The 20,525-nt window shown below is 46.9% G+C and overlaps 1 protein-coding gene across 1 annotated transcript in view; it reads right to left on the minus strand.

Moving 5' to 3' along the window:
- Nucleotides 1-13,497, minus strand: part of LOC144891090 (extracellular calcium-sensing receptor-like) — a 32,414-nt gene extending 18,917 nt beyond the window's left edge. Inside the window, exons 1-2 of the mRNA XM_078773475.1 lie at nucleotides 13,320-13,497; nucleotides 11,645-11,663 (exon numbers count right to left, since the gene is read on the minus strand). Coding sequence (XP_078629601.1) covers nucleotides 11,645-11,663; nucleotides 13,320-13,497 — 197 coding nt within the window. The remainder of the gene's footprint in view (nucleotides 1-11,644; nucleotides 11,664-13,319) is intronic.
- Between the last annotated feature and the right edge of the window lie 7,028 nt (nucleotides 13,498-20,525).

Raw genomic sequence — 20,525 nt, forward strand, 5'->3', positions numbered from 1 at the left:
CGGGGGCAAATCGTCGGGCGGCCTCCTGGAGGTCCGAGCGCTGGCGAGCGGCGGACCAGGGACTGGTAGCGTCGGGCACGAATTCGCCCGGGACGCGGAGCGGCTGGCCGTAGACGAGCTCGGCGGCGGATGCCTGGAGGTCTTCCTTGGGGGCCATGCGAAGGCCCAAAAGGACCCACGGCAGCCGGTCGGCCCAACCATCGTCCTGAAGGCCGGCCATGTGTGCGGCCTTCATGGAGCGGTGAAACTGCTCGCACAACCCGTTGGCTTGGGGGTGGTAGGCCGTGGTGCGGTGCAGCGTGACCCCCAACGAACGGGCGACCGCGCCCCAAAGCTCAGACGTGAACTGTGGGCCACGGTCGGACGAGATGTCTGCTGGTGCGCCGAAGCGCACGACCCAGGTGGCGATGAACGCCTGCGCCATGTCGGCGGTGGTGGTGGAGGCGAGGGGCACGGCCTCCGGCCACCTGGTGGTCCTGTCCACCATAGTGAGCAGGTGGGTGAACCCCCGCGAGGGGGGCAGGGGACCCACCAGGTCCACGTGGACGTGGTCGAAACGCCGTTCAGGCACGGCGAAAGGTGCCAGCGGGGCCTGGGTGTGGCGGTGGACCTTGACCCGCTGGCAGGCCGTGCAGGCGTTGGCCCAGTCGCGGATGTTTCGTCGAAGGCCGTGCCAGACGAAACGCGCCGACACCAGCTTCTGAGAAGCTTTCCGGTCCGGGTGAGAAAGGCCGTGGATGGAGGCGAAGATGCGGCGCTGCCAGGAAACGGGCACGATGGGGCGAGGCTGGCCCTGGGAGATGTCGCAGAGCAGGACGGTGCCCGCGAAGGGAATGTCGGCCAGGCGGAGGCCCGTGTCCGCCGCACGGAGTGCCTGCACCGAGGCGTTGGTGGTCTGGTCGGCCGCCATGAGCGCGAAGTCCACGCCGAGGTGGACCGCGTTCGCGCTGGCCCGAGAAAGACAGTCGGCCACGGCGTTGTCTTTGCCGGCGATGTGCCGGATGTCCGTGGTGAACTCCGACACGGCGGAGAGGTGGCGCTGCTGGCGGGCCGACCATGGCTCCGTGACCTTAGCCATTGCGTAGACCAACGGCTTGTGGTCGACGAAAGCCGTGAACGGGCGGCCCTCCAGGAGGTGTCGGAAATGGCGAACGGCCAGGAATAGCCCGAGCAGCTCGCGGTCGAACGTGCTGTAGTTTAACTCGTTCGGCCGGAGTTGCCGGCTGAAAAAAGCGAGTGGCTGCCAAACCCCGTCCACCCATTGCTCATGGACGGCGCCCACCGCGTAGTTGGAGGCGTCCGTAGTGAGGGCGATGGGCGTGTTGAGCACCGGGTGAGCCAGCAGCGTTGCGTCGGCGAGGGCCCGTTTGGCGCTGGCGAAGGCCGCGTCCATGACCGTGGACCAAACAATGTCACCCCGGAGGGCCTCGTAAAGGGGCCGCATGAGCTGAGCAGCGCGGGGCACGAATCGGTGATAAAAATTCACCATGCCGAGGAACTCTTGGAGGGCCTTGATGGAACGGGGACGTGGGAACGTGGTGATGGCCTCGACCTTGGTCGGCAGCGGCACGGCCCCGGTCTTGGTGATGCGGTGGCCCAAAAAGTCAACGGTCGTCGCGCCGAAGTGGCATTTGACCGGGTTGACAATTAAGCCGTGCTCGCTGAGGCGACCGAACAGTGTTCGGAGGTGGAGGAGGTGCTCGGCGCGGGACGTGCTGGCGACGAGGATATCGTCCAGATAGACGAAAAGAAACGGCAGGTCGCGCAGCACGCCGTCCATCAAGCGCTGGAACGCCTGGGCCGCGTTCTTGAGGCCAAACGGCATCCGCAAAAATTCGAACAGGCCGAACGGCGTGATGACGGCCGTCTTCGGGACATCGGCCACCCAGACAGGTACCTGGTGGTAGCCCCGTATCAGGTCAATTTTCGAAAAGATAACCCGTCCCGCCAAACGGGCGGAAAAGTCCTGAATATGCGGGATCGGGTACCTGTCGGGGGTGGTAGCGTCGTTGAGATGGCGGTAGTTGCCACACGGGCGCCATCCACCCCCCGGCTTTGGCACGATGTGCAGTGGCGAGGCCCACGCGCTATCGGAGCGCCGCACGATGCCGAGGTGCTCCAACGTGTTGAACTCAGCCTTCGCCACGGCGAGCTTGGCCGGGTCGAGGCGGCGGGCCGTGGCGTAGACCGGCGGGCCCGTAGTGGGTATGTGGTGCTCGATCCCGTGCCGTACCGCGACGGCCGAAAACGTCGGCCGCGTGAGGGCCGGGAATTCCGCGAGCAGGCGAGTGAACTCGTTCGCTGCCGGGAGGGCGCACGCCAGTTCGTTCGGCGCGGAGCTGCTCATCGTGCACGCCAGGGAGCTGAAGGTCTCGGCGTTGACAAGGCGATGACGTTTGACGTCGACCAGCAGCCCGTGCGCGCAGAGGAAGTCGGCGCCCAGCAAAGCCATGGGGATGCAGGCGGTCACAAAAGTCCATTGAAAACGCTGGCTGCCGAAGCAGAGGGTGACGACGCGTGGGCCGAAAGTGTGTATGGCCGAGCCATTAGCAGCGACCAAAGAGGGGCCGCAAACGGCGTCCCGCCTGTCCTGCTCGGAGGCGGGTATGACGCTCAGTTGGGCGCCGGTGTCACACAGGAAACGCCGCCCAGACGCTTTGTCCCGAATAAACAGCAAGTTGCCCGAGTGGCCGGCGCTCATGGCTGGGAATGAACGCCGGCCCGGCCGTTTCCCGACCTGCCGAAAGTGCACGGGGGCCGGCACGTCCAAGCCTTGTGTCCAAACCTGGCGTGGTAATAACACCACGCCCGGTCAGGTGGAGGCCCCGGCCGTCATGTCGGAAGCGGGCGGTGCGGCGTGGCGGCCGCCAGTTGCACCGGCAGTTCGGCCTCCAACCGCGAAGGGCGTTCGGGTGTCGTGGGCGTCGCCTCGGACGGCGGCGGGCTCCAGGTAACCGCGCCGATGTGCTGGCCCTCCGAGGAGATCTTATCGGCTTCCCTGGCGAGGGCGCGGGAATCCGTGATCAACGTGCCAGTCAGGGCGAGGCGTACCGGGTGAGGCAGCTGGCGAAGGAACAGCTCGCGGAACAGAAAATCCGGAGAGTGCTCACCAAGCAACGAGAGCATATAGTCCATGCGCTCGGACGGGCGCGTGTCGCTGAGCTCGGGCAGAGCGAGCAGGCGCCGTGCGCGTGCTGCCGGTGAGAGGGCGAAAGCATCGAGGAGGAGTGTCTTCAGCGCGTCGTATTTGTCAGCAGCCAGCGGGTGCTCGAGGAGGCTCAAGGCGCGGGCCGCGGTGGCGGAACCGAGCGCTGCCACAACATGGTGGAAGCGGGTGTCGTCCACGGTGATGCCTCGCAGGGCGAACTGAGAGTCCGCCTGAGCGAACCAAACAGCTGCGTGAGCCTCCCAGAAGGTAGGCAGTTTAAGCGTCACTGCCGTATCCATGTCGGTAGGTCACCAATGAAGGAACTGCGCTCCAACGCGAGTCGAAAGAATTGACGCGACCAAAGACGGAATTCGTCCGAGTTGCTTTATTGAAACAAAACAGCTCAGGTATTCTAACAAGCCCGTTTATCGGGCAGCAATATATATACACATTTATGTCGGGAAGTTTGCCCGGCAAAAGCTATACCGGGCATGCCCGGGTGTCAAAAGCGAGCCTTGGAAAGGCGAGTCTGGACCTGCCCGGGCGTGTTTGGCTGCGGCCTGGCAAGTGGAGGCTGGGCGTGCCCGGGCGCTCTGGACGAGCCCTTGAAAGGTGATAGCGGGCATGCCCGGACGCTCTGGGCGAGCCCTGGAAAGGCGATAGCGGGCATGCCCGGACGCTCTGGGCGAGCCCTGGAAAGGCGAGAGCGGGCATGCCCGGGAAAGACGAGACCGGGCATGCCCGGGAGGTTCGGGCGTGCCCGGGAACAGTGAGTCCGGGCATGCCCGGGAGAGGCGCGTCTGGCCGTGTTCTGGCCGGTGCAAGGCGATTGTGTGCATCCAGCGGTAACCGCTACAACTCTCTGCTCATCTTCACTCCTTTATTCCTCTTTTATCCCGCCTCTGGAACAAACTCCCACACTCTCTTCAATCTCTCTCCTCCCTCGAGGTCTTTAAAACAGCTGTTCACCACTATTAGTCCGGCAGCCAAGGGGAGTGACCCCTAATTCTCTGATATAGTTTTTTTCTCTGCTGATTATTAATCTTTGGGGTGTATATAATGAGATCTAGGGTGGTGTGGACCTGTCGCCCTTGAGCAATTTTAAATATTCAAGATGTCGTCCAATATGGCTGCCACGAAGGACTAAAATTCGAAAATTCCTATTATTTCAATGTTTTCTGCCACAGATAAATTATTTTTTGGCCAGGATATATGTGTTGGGGTCCAATAATTTCGATAGAAAGGGTTTGAGAAGTATTGGATGTACCGATGCTATGGTAACTAGCAATATGGCTACCATTAAGTCGGTAAAAGGTGGTAAAAATGGCAAAACGTCCAAGATAATATGAATAGAACATTCTTTGTATTTCCTAGGTATATAAAATTGACTACAATAAATTCGATAAAAAGGATGAATGAGTTTAAGATTTTCTGTTGCCATGGTAACCACCTTAAATAGCTTCCAAAACTACTGCTTTGATGGCGGAAACTAAACAAACTGTCATATCATCAAAGATGAACAACATAGAGCAGTATGATTTGTTCCTGGATATTATCATTTAGGGCCATACAAGATGACCACAGGAAATGCGATCAAATTAACCACAGAGATTGCAAAGAATATCAAAAATAGAATTGCATCGAGAATGCCGTAGATTACATGTAGGTGACAACTACCATTAAAGAAACTACGTGAGCACACACGAACGTTCATGTTAGAAAACAATCTATCTTTGGCTTGCAGGCATTTCAGTTTAGAGTGGTGTCACAAAAGTAATGTTCTGACACAATGGGTCATTGGGTATTTGCAGATGGATACAGATGTGTATACGTCCCCGGGTTCAGTTGAGAGACATCGTCATTTTCGTCATCGTCGTCTGCCTGTGGAGCTTGCTTTGTTCTTTCGTTAAAACAACCCTGGCCACCCTGACATGCACAGAAAACTGAGCAGGCAAGGTTTGCACTGTTGCAACCACATCTTTGTGTCTTTCAAGGGATCTCACGACTGCAAGAACATCTGACGAGTTTCAGTAAATCATCTGGTGCGAGGGGGATGTCACTGGGAAGAGTTGTTGGGAAAAGTGTTTTGGAGCAAATGACCATCCAAATGCTGTTGGATCCATTCTCGGTGGATCTGGTTGCAGTGCATTCCTCCAGACTGCCACCTGAAGGTGAGCGCGGGCCACATTTTCCTTGAATGCCTCATTTGTTGGAGTCAAGGAAGCCAGCTTTGGTGCACCAGCCACACTCCGGCCAACTTTGCTGGTCCACATTTTCTGGCGTGCCACTGTCAATGACGTACATTTAGTCTGGCCATAACAGGCCAGAATGAATGGTGTTGCCTGGGAGGTGATCTCCGACAGAATGCGACTTGTGTCACCGATGTAGCTTAGGGCATGAACGCCAGCTCTCAGGACTCTGAGTGCCACAGCCTTTCCAATTCCGAAGTATGTTGCCACTGTATCGCAACCAGTGAGTCCATGTGCTGCTAACAGGTCTGGGATAATTTCACGATGCTGGTCAACGGTGGCATTGATATCAATCACTGCACGACCATGAATTGGCGAAACCATCAGGACAGAGGTTGAAGCTGGTATGTCACCTTGGCAATAGAAGTGAAGCAGAAGAACAAAGATGTCAGTGTCGTCTGCAACCACAAGCACTTTCTTAGCCTTCACCTCTGACACTTGTTAAACAATAATGGTATCCGCCTCCTCCTGCGTTGTTTTCATGTCCTGGTGCTTGATGATGACACCACTATTAATCTCCACTGGCACAGGGTCACTTCCAGTGAGAACAAGCTTGTGCTGTGTGAAGTCATCCTTGTGGGATGCCATGTCCTCGCATATTAGGTCGATGAGTTGCATCTTGTTTCTGGTGACAGTCAGCATCACCTTCTCTGGTGGTAGACGTGTGGTGCACCACAGAGTATACACCCTACTTGCTCCCTTGTCTCGTCCTTGCCTTGTGCTGTCCTTCGTGCTGTCTGCTTTGTATCTGAAAGTATAGAATTGGTATGGTAGGGGTAATTCGCAGATATGTAAACAGCATCCATTTTATTTGCAGCATGAAGTTGCGCTCCTCTTTAACTTGTCTCATATATGGCCAGAGTGCAGACTTAGGTGAACTGATTACTACCATTTTTGTCAGATGGATGTAATCTGTTCATAAGAATGGTACTTGGTACATGCATGTCAATTTGTGTGGTTATGGTTACAGTACATGCTTAAATCTGTTATTGATGAACATCACAATAGCGTTGATTCCTTTATTTTTGAAGTGACTCACCTGTCAAACACAAGATATACATCAGTCTTCTTCAGGCGTCCCTGGATGTACAGTCACATGAAAAAGTAAGTACACCCCATGTAAAGTTTTGACTTTTTCAACATATTTCAACATACAGCTATTTGATCTTCATTTCAACAATATTGATAGATAAAGGTGATATAATATAACAAGTATCATGAAACATTTACATTTTGTAGTCCATTGTATAATTTAAATAAGCATAAATGCAAATTTCACATGTGGAAAAAGTAAGTACACCCCTGGCTCTAAGAGGTGGTATTGCCCCCTTTGGCAGAAACAACATCAAGTAGGCGTTTCTTATAACTGTCTACCAGTCTCTGACATCGACTGGGAGAAATTTTTGCCCACTCCTCCATGCAGAATTATTTCAGCTGTGCGATGTTTGAGGGGTTTCTTGCATGCACAGCTCGTTTCAAATCCCCCCACAACATCTCGATGGGATTTATATCTGGGCTTTGACTTGGCCATTCCAGCACCCTCCATTTCTTTCTTTTCAGCCATTCCTTGGTGGATTTACTGGTATGTTTATGGTCATTGTCATGTTGCAAGGTCCACCTTCGGTTGAGCTTCAACTTGCCGACAGATGGCCTCACATTATCCTCAAGCACCCTCTGGTAAAATGAAGAATTCATAGTGGATTCTTTGATGGTGAGCTGCCCAGGCCCTGATGCAGCAAAGCTGCCCCAAACCAAAATATTTCCACCACCATGCTTTACAGTTGGTATCAGGTTCTTGTGGTCAAATACTGTCTTTGGTTTTCGCCAAACATGTCTTCTGGTACTGTGGCCAAATAGCTCTACCTTTGACTCATCTGTCCAGAGCACATTGTTCCAGAGGTTCTGGTCTTTGCCTTGGTCTGGTTCATTGGCAAACTTTAGTCTTGCCCTGATGTTCTTTCTGGACAGCAAAGGCTTTCTCCTGGCACACCTCCCATGTAGATCAAATTTGTGCAGCCTCTTTCTCATGGTAGACTCGTGCACTTTGACATCAACAGTGGCAAGAGCTACCTGTAGGTCCCGTGATGACATTCTGGGGGTTCTTAGAGAATTATTTCAGCATCTTGCGGTCTGCTCTCGGGCTGAACTTGCTGGGGCGGCCTGGCGTGAACAAGTTGGCAGTTGTTTGGAATCTTCTCCGCTTGTAGGTGATCTTCCGGACAGTCGAATGATTGATTTCAAATTCTTTGGAGATCTTTTTAAATCCCTTCCCAGACTCGTAGGCATCTATAACCTTCTTTCTTCAAGCCTCAGAGAGCTCTTTTGATCTAGGCATCGTGACGCCGCACACTTAAACAACAAAGAGCAAACCAAACTAAATGTCTGAGGTTTAAATAAGACAGGCTCCTCCAAGATCCTCTCTAACGATGTTCTAATCATTTGCACCTGAGCTGGTGCACCTGATTCTAATTTTAGGTTTTTCAAGTAGTGATAAATGTAGGGGTGTACTTACTTTTTCCACATGCGAAATTTGCATTTATGTTTATTTAAATTATACAATGGACTACAAAATGTAAATGTTTCATGATATTTGTTATATTATATCACATTTGTCTACCAATATTGTTGAAATGAAGATCCAATAGCTGCATGTTGAAATATGTTGAAAAAGTCAAAACTTTACATGGGGTGTACTTACATTTTCACGTGACTGTAACTGCGTTATCGGTCCAGATAGTCTTGCACTGTGCCAGATGTCGGCCATGGTACTACCAAGAGTATAGCACAACCATCCAGGAATGATGCCTCTGCATCCTTCTCAGCATTTCTGCTTGATACCTCCACTTTGATGGCATTCATGAGGTTGGCCTTGGTTTTGGCTTCACGCATCTGACCATCTGCATCAAACATGGAAGTAGGATAAGGTGAAAGTTCATGAGCCATGATGCTCTCAGCATCTAGGCTACGTGGGCCAGACTGCAGTCCAATGGCTCTGGCATAGATAGTCTCGGTGTCAAAAACTTTGACCTCACCTACTTTAAGGTGTTTCCGGGCGACTTCCATTGTATTCACTGTCTTGGTTATGGTATCATGAAAACCACCAGGCCAGCTTTTCTCGAACGTCTCCATTTGGTTTTCACCCAGAGTGACGGCATTTTTGACATTGACTGATGGGTGGACTACAACCTTTCCAGTCACCACATTGACTAGTCCATCTTGATGCTGCTCTGGATCTAGCGGATCTATGCTGAGTTCTACTTTCTCATGCAGCGCATTCCTGTCCTGGGTATCGACCTTGATTCTGGCTGGCATCTCTTCCTTGTGGTAGGTCTGCGCAGGAGGACCTTCCCTGTCCCTCATTTGGTTCAAGTCATTAATGATTACATTGCATGTATGTAGACTGTATGCCCAGGTTTTCAGGGTTTCGGGTTCAGGGTGATGCCCACTATACCTCTGTGCCCATGTCCATATCGCATGAAGGTAGTTTCAATGGCCATATCAGTTCATATGCCATTGAACAAACCTGAGGTGTGATGCATTGTGTGCTCTCGGGCCATGAGGTGTTTGCAGACTTCACTCGGAAGACGTTCCATAGCATGCAGGCAGTACAGGGCATATCAGACATATTGGGTATGTCCTGCTGCAAAGAAGAGAGGTATCATTTCTTTGACAGTATCGAGATGGAGTGCCCAGTCTGCCTCTCGCTCAGCTTGAATGTATTTGACAATTTTAGGGAGAGAAAGAATGCTCTGTACACGTCACAATCGTCACATCATGTCATTCCAACTTTAGACTCCTATTGTCATCAGAATATCTGAAACGTAATGGTAATCAATGTGATATTAGCAGAAAAAACGTGTTTATCAAAACGTTAAAGCCCCCATTCATGGTAGCATCTTTGTGGTTACAATGGCAACATCAAACAGTTTATTTATCAAATCAATCCCATCATGATCTTAGCGTTAGAAAACATTTAACTAAGGCCAAAAATGTATGGTTTTATGTTATATATCTTTCACACTTATTTCAAACATCAGAATGGTCACTTTAGATGGTTACCATGGCAACAGAAAATCGTAACTCATCAAACCTATTTTATCCAATACATTGTGGTCATTAGCATATACGTAGGAAATAAAAACAATGCTCTAATAAACATTTTCTTGAAATTTATGGCAGTTTTGCCATTTTTACCACCTTTTACTGACTTAATGGTAGCCATATTGCTAGTTACCATAGCAACGGTACATCCAATACTTCTCAAACCCTTTCTATCGAAATTATTGGACCCCAAAACATATACATTGGCCAAAAAATAATTAATCTGTGGCAGAAAACATTGAAATAATAGGATTTTTCGAATTTTAGTCCTTCGTGGCAGCCATCTTGGACGCCATCTTGAATATATATAATTGATTAAGGGTGACAGGTCCACACCACTCTAGATCTCATTATATACACCCCAAAGATGAATAATCAGCAGAGAAAAAAACTATATCAGACATTTTGGGGTCAGGGGGAAATTTGGCCTTTGGCTGCCGGACTATATCTCTTATCTTCCTCCATCCAAAACATTGATCTTTTCTACCCCCATTAAAACGCCCCAATTTCCGCCTCTTTGAATCCCCAGCTTCTTTCCTGCGGTTCCTAGAAGTGTTAATTTGGTTTGTACCATGTACCCTCCCCTCCTCCCCCAACCAACCCCTTCCATAGTTTTGTGTGTCTGTGCATGTTTTCATGTTAAATGTGTTAGCTCTTACACGAGCCTCGATTCTGTATACAAAAAAAAAACTGACTTGCAAACTGAGCCTCAAGGTCGGTGTGCAGAAGCGGTATTTTTTAAATCACAATAAATACAAGGCACAGGGAGGTGAAATTTGCTGCACGTGATGTGCAATGTACAGAGAGTAAACTGAGTGTTCATTTACATCTGTAGGATGTCTGAAAAATAAAGATGATATAAGCACCCCTTACACTGGGCCCAGACTTCAGACTTTGGCATGCTCACGTGGCTGTATCATTAAAACTGTTCCAACCCGTTGTTTTTGACTGGCTTTATAATAGTTTAAAACATATTACACCCACCGCATTTTTAGATGCGATGGACTCCGACCTAGGACTCACCGTTGGGCAATGTTGGAAAGATTTCAACATTTTCCACTGCATTGGCGCCATCAAGAAGTTGCTGGATGAGGTGAGAGGCTCCACAATCACCGCATGCAGGCACAACCTGTGGACACGGGCAGTGAAGAACATCACAAGATTTTCTGATAACATGGAGGAGAGGCATGAAATTGTCGGGTTGGCAGGTGGGAGGGGCAGGATTTGATGATATGCAGCCTGAGGAGTTGGAGGATCTTATCTCTTCGCATGGTGCCGAGCTCACTGAGGAGGAGTTGGAGGCCATTACCAAGGTTTCCGAGAAGGATGAGGTGGACAGTGATGAGGAGGAGAGGTGCCGAAGTCCAACCTCATGGTCAAGTTCCTATGTGAGGTGCTGCAGCATGCAGGACATGCGGGTGATTGCCGACAGGGTACAAGACGCTGACCAGGTCATGGAGTGTTACCTCAAATTTAAGAGGGCGTTGGATGTCTTGCTGCTCCCCTACAAAAATCTGCAAAGAAAGCTACGGCAATCTACAAGGCAGCTCTCAATTACGCATTTCTTCTGCCCTGGTTCCTCCACCTTAAGACCATCAGCACCCTATACTGCCTGTCCTGCCTCACTCACAGTGCACGACTCGGCAACCTCACCACCATCCTCACCTGCCTTTTCCTCAGTGCATGACTTTGCAGCAGCCTCATTTGGGTCATCTTCAAACTTCGAGGAGTTCACTGGATATTCATTCTTCATCATCATCACCATTTGAAAATTTGTGTGTTTTTCAAATAAAAATTTGAAACAGTAGGCTACATGATGATGATGTTGTTGTTGTTTTTTTTTCTTTTTTCACGGTATGATATGGTTAAGCACTTTTAATAATCTTTATGCACATTCCTTCAATAAATTGGATACGGTACCTGGTGCTGTCGTTTTTTTATTTGTAAGTATTTTTTATTTGGATGTATTTTTATGTGAAAAATATGTGGATCGAGGCTGGAAAGAAAGACATAGTCATATAAATGCAAGTTACTTTACGTGCTTTAGCTGCATTAAAATAAATAATGCAACTTTGCAACTTTTCTGCAACTTTGCACAACAACTGCTGCAACTTTGCTTGTAGTCGGAGCTGCATCTACATTTGACTGAAAATTGTAGCCCACACCTGTTAAAGGCTGCGATTACATATAAATAACTTGATACTGTAAAACTTCCACCAAAACCAATGCATCTTCCTCCAGGATGCAAAACTCTAGTGTTGACATGCATGAGACCATGGAAAGCAGGCTCTTTGTGTTTTGTAGTGTGAAGAAGACGTCCAAACATGATTTGATGTGCGGCATAGTGTTGCCACTATTAACAAGTTACTCCCCAGGATTCTTTATCATTATACTTCGTCCTTCCAGTAGAGTTAGTTTTGATGTTTCACCTTAACTATGAAGCACAAGTTAAAGTCATACCAGAATTTACATTATACACAATGATGTATGTATAATAAATCTGCTCAAAAAGAACAAAAAAACCAAAGCCTAATTTCAAAAACTTTGAATTATTAGTACATCTGATCATTCTATTATTTTATTCGTTTGTACAATTTAATCGAGTACGATTACAAAGTTTAAATCAAATCTCTTAATATAAAGTGTGATGCACCAAAACTATCTGTGTCACTGACTGATAAACCAGCTTTAAAAGGGATCTTTTAAACCTTCAAAGTCATGTGTGTGTGAAAGATCCTGGGATGAAATGTACACAGTTGACAAGAGGTTAAATACCGTCGGACTTCGCTATTCGCGGGGGATACGTTCCTGGAAAAAGCCACAGATTGCAAAACTGCAAATGGCGGGGCATTATATCAATGGGAAAAAGGCGGATTGGTTCCCGAGTCACGAAAATCCACGAATAGAGAGAAACAAACCGCCAATGGTGAGACAAATCCCAAGAATGTCGACGATAATCCGCAAAGGTTGATGAAAGTCCCAGTAATGGCGAGACAAAACCCGCGAATGTTAGCGATAATCCCACAAATGGCGAGGCAAATCCCGCCCGCAAATGTCGAAGATAATCCGCGAAGGTCAATGAAAATGTGAAGCACACAGAAGTGAATGTAGAAGCAGGTCATGTTCGCAGCTCAAATAAGATGGTTTTTTTTGCATATGTCCAGCTGCTTTGTGCATGGCTGGTGAAAGATGGGTTTTATAAATTTGTCAAGCGAGCAGCTAGTGAAATTTGTTTTTTGAGCCCAAGAAAAACTGCGAAATTGCGGAACACGGCCGCAAATTGGAAAAAACCCTGCGATTTTGCGGGAAACTTTTCCGCAAATAGAGAAGAAGAAGAAGAAGAGGAATAAGAAGAAGAAAGAATGAACCACCTTTAGAGAGAAACATGTTGCATTTTATCAACCGCATATAAGCTGAACCAGTGAATAGTGGAACCGCGAATAGCGGGGTCGACTGTATTGTAATATTACACATAAAAATTGTTATTTATTACAATTAATTTTAAGCAAAAATAAACATTTTTTGGGGAAATCCAAGGCTGGAAAATATTCAGATTCGCCTCAATGATATAGATGTAGTAATTTATAAACCACTTGATAACATTGTTGCACAAAATAAAAATATTTTTGATAACATTGTTGCAAGAAGATAGCGTTCCAGCAAATGTACGAGTATGTTTGCAAAATGACAAACGTTTTAAATGAACGAGATTTGTTCAATCAAATGGATGAGTATTGGAAGGGCTGAAAAGGATTCCTTGAGTTATTCTGTATTCAAAAGAAATAATTTGTAATAGAAATGGAAAATTACTTACTCTGTGCAGCCAGGCAATTCTGGTGTAGATTTCAAAGTTTCTTCTCTGTCACTAATGCCAAAATGTAAAGGAAATAGGCCCCCCAATATGACGTCTCCCACTTTTGTTATTTCACGCGTTTCTTTCTCAAGATGTTTGCAATCATTTGAGCTCACAATAACGATGTGCAGACAAATCAAACACATAATCCTCAATATCCACAAACACATTGTTGGAATTTGAACAACAAATAGAAAAGTTATCAACAGCAGTTTCATTTGGAAAAAGGTAGCTTTCATTTAATTAATTAATTATCTGTACAGCAATCAGGTTGGGCTGGCCGAATCATGAAAGCAAGGTACATTTCATCGCAAACAAATATATACACATTTGAGAACCACAAATCAAGGAAACTGTTATTTATTTTGAATTTATAGTGTATTTGTCAAATTATCTCAATCATAAATCAATTTGCATGTAACAAGCTGGAAATTAAAAAGATAAAATGTAAATATATTTCATAATTTTAGGTAAATAAATTGAGTCGTAAATTATAAGTAAATAATACTATTTCCAAGAGGAATAGTCCTAAGATATGAGTACCGAAGACTATTACACATCCTCCGTGGATGTATGAGTAACGTTCCTTATTTGTTTAATTAAGACCCTCATGTGGACAGAATCCATGGCTGCAACATGTTGGCTTGCAAAAGGCAACTATTGCCTCCCACACAATGAGCATGCTGGGGCATACTCCCGGGGAGTATATTATACAACTAGCACCTTTCAACACGTGTGTGGATCAATTCCTTTCTCCAAGGGTGGGCTGGTGATTTGCCAATAAAAGGCTTCTGAAGCCTAAATAGCAAGACTGATGCTGTCTGTGGTTAGCAACGAGGCAACGGACACTGCTTTGTCCAGTTGTGGGTTCTGTATTTTCCACACACACTTATAGAGTGAAAATATTTATTTTATTTTGATATCTTGATTCACTTGAAAAACCAGGAAAGACTTCAATGTAGAACAAGCTTGAGACCTTGGCTTTTTGTTTGGTTTTCTGTGACTCCGATTTGGTTTTTGTAAAACGACTTGCTTTCATACCCTCGACAAGATGTCTTTATCATTCACATTTCCATTATATAATATTATTTCCCTGTTTATTAGTCATTTCATTGTTATTGAGTGATGTGGTTAACCAGTGGTAGATGTGTTTAAACTGGAATTGTAAGGGTAACTGAGGGAATTAGGGATGAAAGGGTGCATAGGTGATGGCAGATATGCACAGGCATGATGGACCTAATGGCCTTCCCTGCATCAAAGTTCCTTCTCTATTTCCTTGTAGTCCTTTGTATATTTTTCCCCCTGGTTGAATTTATAGATCTCATTGAATGTGTAATATGTACCTAAAAAGTTGGATTTGTGGCATTCACCCCTGTTGGCCAGGCCCTTCCAGCAAATGCTTATGTGACAGAGGGTTTCATGGTCACCATTCTCGACAAGAGGTGCTAGTTTTATATATACAAACAGGAGTGGTTAAGCACAGGCAAACCTACCTGGGACCCTCTGCAGCTGCAGACATTCACAAGTAGCACATACATGAGACTCCCAATGCTGCATGCCCCCTCAGCCTTCGGACCAGTTTTTTCACTTGTTGGCAAGTCATTAGCGACAGCATGGACAGAAAGACAGACCACTGAGGCTCCCAGGCATGTACTATGTGCAATGGCAATATCATAACAGTTGACATACAATGGCAAAGAAAACAAGCATTCTGATTATTGCGCTGCAATACATGTCCCCTCCCAAAGTTCAAAGTGCCATAACTTTGTCAAAAATGATCGAATATGCAAATTTATGCACGGTTGATGCTGGTTTTCAAACTTGATCTGAGGTATGCTGAGACACGTGTGTCATGCCTCGCCTCGTTGATAAGCCTGCAAGGTCGCTCTGTGGAGCGGCCTGCACGTATTGCACTGTGTGAATTATATAAATTATTACCAACTCACGGTCTGAGGTACTAGCGATTCAAGAGATATCCATTTAAAAAATATATATTTTCGTTTCATGAACGATATCTGCCAAACCACGTACCCTATCGCAAATTCCAAAAGGACATTTTAGTAGACTGACATGCTGAACAGATTTGTCAAGTTTCCCCTCGATTGGATCAAAAATGAGGGAGGGGCTCGGTTTTAAATGTTCATGCTTAAAAACGTCATAACTCTGAAACCATCAGTAATTTTTTATATTTTTCGGTGCACGATCAATGATCGATGTGTATATATATGTTGCTCGGCTTGGCTCCGCCCCTCGGGAAAGCGCGCGCTGTGTCACGCTGTTGACGTTCGCGAGACGAGGCTGAGGAGGACGCACAGTGCGGCTTGAGGAGAACTCCAGAATAAACGAGATATCCATTAAAAACAATATTTTCGTTTAATTAACGATATCTGCCAAACCATGTGCCCTATCGCAAATTCCAAAAGGAAATTTTAGTGCTGAAGAGATCTGTGAAGTTTCCCCTCGATTGGATCAAAAATGAGGGAGGAGCTCGGTTTTAAAGGTTCATGCTTAAAAACGTCATAACTCTGAAACCATGTGATGCATGACGTCATGCTCGCTGACCTTTTGTTCCTCATGGGTATGCGATTTTGCCTGCAAAGATTGGCCTCGATCTGTTCAGCCGTTGCAGAGAAAAAGGGGTTTTCGTGTTTTCACGAAAAACAATATGGCGACCGAACCACGTGACCTGTGACGTCATAATTAGCATTAAAATATTCTTCAGACCGAGTCCATCATATGGTGAAAATTTTTTCTCAATCGGTCCTATTATTGCAGAGAAATTGGTTTTTAAAGGAAATTAAAACTAAAATGGCACTGAGTTAAGGATCATAAGAATTGCCAAAGTTCAAAGTGCCATAACTTAGTTAAAAATGATCGAAACGTCGTGAAGTCCGAACTAGACCTGTAACTTATCATGAGGAAACGATGTGCCAAGGTTGAAATCATTAGCATTAAGCGTTTAGAAAAAAAGTCTGGAAAACTGTTCTTTGGGTGACGGACTGACGGACGGAGGAACGGCGTGCAAACCTATAATCCCCTCCGGTGTACACCGGTAGGGGACTAATAAAACAGCAGAAGACAAGGGATAGGCAAAACATCAGGTGGTAGAAGCTCAAAGATCTGGAAGTTTCCAAGATGTATGTTTGCTCTTTCTACCCCCGTTAAAACACCCCAAATCATAGGGGGTGTTGTGTTAAAACACCCCAAGCATATCTCTTTGAACATACTTGAGATATTCCTCCTCTTTTACCTTTCTCGATCATCAAAAGCATATCTACATCACTGATAAATTCCAAAGCCTGTTTTGTAATTTTTAACATAGCACTCCAAGCTAAACCAGGAGCAGTGTAATAGTGAGCGGGGTTCTAATCTATAGGAATTTTTATTATGGCAGACGGTTCTAAAAGTCTTAAACACATCAGCCAATAGTAATACATCAATTTTAAGATATAAATTATGATACTCTCCACGGTTCTTTAGATTAAAGGGCTAACCCCCGCTCTCGGCAGGGAAAATGGCCTGAAAATGCCTGTTGTGTTGTTGTTGTTCTTTATATTAAACTCCTCTCCGGCTTGCTCGCCCAGCTCTCTCTGGGCTCTGTTCCCCAAATATTCCTACAGGTCGCACAAGATCTGCCTGCAACCCTCTTATGGTTAAACTGCCAAAATCAAGACTCTCTGCTCACCTTCACTCCTTCATTCCTCTTTTCTCCCGCCTCTGGAACAAACTCCCTCACTCTCTTAAATTCCACTCCTCCCTCCAGGTCTTTAAAACGGCTGTTCAACACCATCTGAAAATGTCTGCTGCTCTTCTTCTGCTCCGATCGGATCATCTGATCATGTCCTTGTTAAAGTGGACATCTCTCTGACCATCCTCAGGGAGCCTGCTCAGCGTCGACGAGTCTGGCATTTCACTCAGGCCAACTGGCACGGTCTTCAAGCAGCCATCAATCATCTGGACTGGTCTCCCATCTCTACCACCTCTGACATCAACTCATCCTGGGAATTCTTCCAAAGTAAATTGCTCTCTCTCATGCACAGATTTATCCCATCTCGTCTTCAGTTGTCATACCCTTCCTCCCGTCCATGGTACACGGAATCTTGTGGTGAGGCTGTTGCCCAGAAACAACTTGCCTTCGTCTCCTGGAAAGCAAATCCAACGGAAGGAAATCTCATTTCCTTTCACAAAGCCCGAAACAAGTGTGTGTCCACCCTCAGGAGAGCCAGGAAACAATATCTCTCCGTTCTCAAGACCGAACTCTCTTATCTGTCTCCCTCTTCCAAATCCTGGTGGCGTCTGGTCAAATCCGTTTCTGGTGTTTGTTCCCCCTCCATCCCCTCCCTTACCTCAAACGGCTACACAGCTGACTCCGCACGTGAAAAAGCTGAATGCCTCAACTCTGTGTTTGCCTCTAAATCTTGTGTCCCAAACCCATCCCTCTCTGTACCCACCATACCCAGTCGTACCCTGCTGCTCCTGGACTCCGTGTCCTTTCCTCCTGACAAGGTGGAAAAGTTTCTGTCAACCCTCGACTCTGATTCTGCAACTGGACCCGACGGCATCAGCCCACGGGTCCTAAAATCCTGCTCTGCTGCTCTATCTCACCCTCTCTCTGTTCTCTTCACCCTCTCTTTTGCTCAAGGTCAACTGCCATCTGCTTGGAAATCAGCCAACATCACCGCTTTGCACAAAAAAGGTGCAAAAACAGATCCTAGCAACTACAGACCAATCAGCCTTCTCCCAATTATCAGCAAAGTCATGGAATCCATCATTGCTTCTGATATGAAATCTTTCCTCTTCTCCAATGGCTTGATCTCTGATCATCAATTTGGTTTCAGACCAGGTCACTCTACTCTGGACATGCTGCTTCTGCTGTCTCAACAATGGATGGAGGTCCTCAATGCCAAACAGGAAATTAGAGCTGTCTCCCTCGACATATCACGTGCCTTCGACACCGTCTGGCACCCCGCTCTGCTCACCAAACTCTCCTCCTTTGGTATCCATGGAAATCTCCACGCATGGCTGGCGGACTTCCTCTCTAGTCGTCGTCAACGTGTGGCCCTGAATGGGTTTCTCTCATCTCCTCTTCCTGTTCAGGCTGGAGTTCCCCAAGGCAGTGTTCTGGGCCCCGTGCTTTTTCTGGTCTTCATCAATGATCTCTCTGACTCTCTCGAAAATCCTCTCTATCTCTTTGCTGATGACTCCACTCTCTGCCGCTCCATTCCTCTTCCCTCAGATCGGCAGTCTGCTGCCTCCTCACTCTCTGAAGACCTGGACAAAATCACAGACTGGTCAAACAAGTGGAACATGTCTTTCAATCCTGACAAATCTCACACTCTTACTATGTCTCTCCGAAAAGATCGACTGGACAACCCTCCCATCTACTTTCTCAACAATCCTCTCCAAGAAGTTCTGTCGCTCAAGATTTTGGGTCTCACTATCTGCCATGATCTTTCTTGGGAAAACCACATTTCCAAGCTGGCCTCAAAAGCCAGTCGCCGACTGGGCATCCTCCATCGTGCGAAGTCCTTCCTCGGCACACCTGAGCTCCTCACCACATACAAGGCTTTCATCCGCAGCTCAATGGAATACTGTTCTCCCCTATGGGCCGGTGCTCCTGCCTCACACCTAGCTCGGCTTCACGCTGTTGAAACCAAAGCTTTCAGAATTATTGGAATCTCCCGCGATGAAGCTATCTCTGAGGGCCTTTCACTCACTCACCGCAGGCAGGTAGGTGGTCTTTCTGTCTTCTACCGACTCCTCTCCGGCCTTGCACCCCCAGCTCTCTCTGTGCTCTGTCCCCCAAATATTCCTACAGGTCGCACAAGATCTGCCAGCAACCCTCTGATGGTTAAACTGCCGAAATCTCGGCTCTCCGCTCACCTTCACTCTTTCATTCCTCTTTTCTCCCGCCTCTGGAACAAACTACCTCACTCCCTTCAATCCCACTCCTCCCTCCAGGTCTTTAAAACAGCTGTTCACCACCATCTCTTATCTTCCCCCATCCAAAACCTTGATCTTTTCTACCCCCGCTAATTCACCCCAGATCCACCTTGTTTGAAATTCCAACTTCTTTCCTGTAAGTCCTGGCAGGGTCCATATGTTTTATACCTCTCCCACTGCCCCCTTCCCACGCCCCCCCCCCCCCCCCCCCCAAAGCCCTCGCCCTCTCTCAGATCTCTCGATGTCTCCATGTCTCTCGGTCCCTGCTCTCAAATGTTGTGTTTGTGTCCTTCCCCCTCTCTCCCCATCTTGTCTACCGCTCCCTATGTTATATGTTTTATGTGTCGGTTTGTCTTTCTGTGTGATTAATGTTCGCTCTTTCACGAGCCTCGAACTTGTATACAAAAAAAAAAAAAAAAAAAAAAAAAAAAAAAAAAAAAAAAAAAAAAAAAAAAAAAAAAAAAAAAAAAAAAAAAAAAAAAAATCTCTTATCTTCCCCAATCCAAAACCTTGATCTTTTCTACCCCCGCTAATTTCACCCCAAATCCACTTTTTTGAGGTGACTTTTGACTTCTTTACTGGAAGTCCTTGCGTTTTATACCTATCCTGCCTCCCCCCAGGCCCTCTCCCTCCCACACATCTCCCGATGTCCCTGCTCTCAAATGTTGTGTTTGTGTGCTTCCTCCCCTTCTCTCCCCATCTTGTCGACCGCTCCCCTTTTTATATACTTTGTTTGCTTGTTTGTTTGATTTGTTTGTTTGATAAATGTTAGCTCTTTCACGAGCCTCGACTCTGTATACAAAAAAAAAAAAAAAAAATCCTTTGTGTAGAGATACCGATATCCTGTAAAAGCTTTTCACAATCTTTCTCTTTAACCCATTCAAGTTTCCCATAAGGTAGGGATTGAGACATTGCCAATCCATACAAATTATTAGCATCGTAATCCATCAAGTGAGAACTATCTTTTGAAGCATCATAATTAGGAAGATATTTGTTGTTGCCTTTAGCATATCTCTTTGAACATACTTGAGATATTCCTCCTCTTTTACCTTTCTCGATCATCAAAAGCATATCTACATCACTGATAAATTCCAAAGCCTGTTTTGTAATTTTTAACAAAGCACTCCAAGCTAAACCAGGAGCAGTGTAATAGTGAACGGGGTTCTAATCTATAGGAATTTTTATTATGGCAGACGGTTCTAAAAGTCTTAAACACATCAGCCAATAGTAA

Source organism: Myxine glutinosa, chromosome 3, assembly GCF_964187855.1.
Source record: "Myxine glutinosa chromosome 3, kmMyxGlut1.1, whole genome shotgun sequence".
NCBI lineage: Eukaryota > Metazoa > Chordata > Myxini > Myxiniformes > Myxinidae > Myxine > Myxine glutinosa.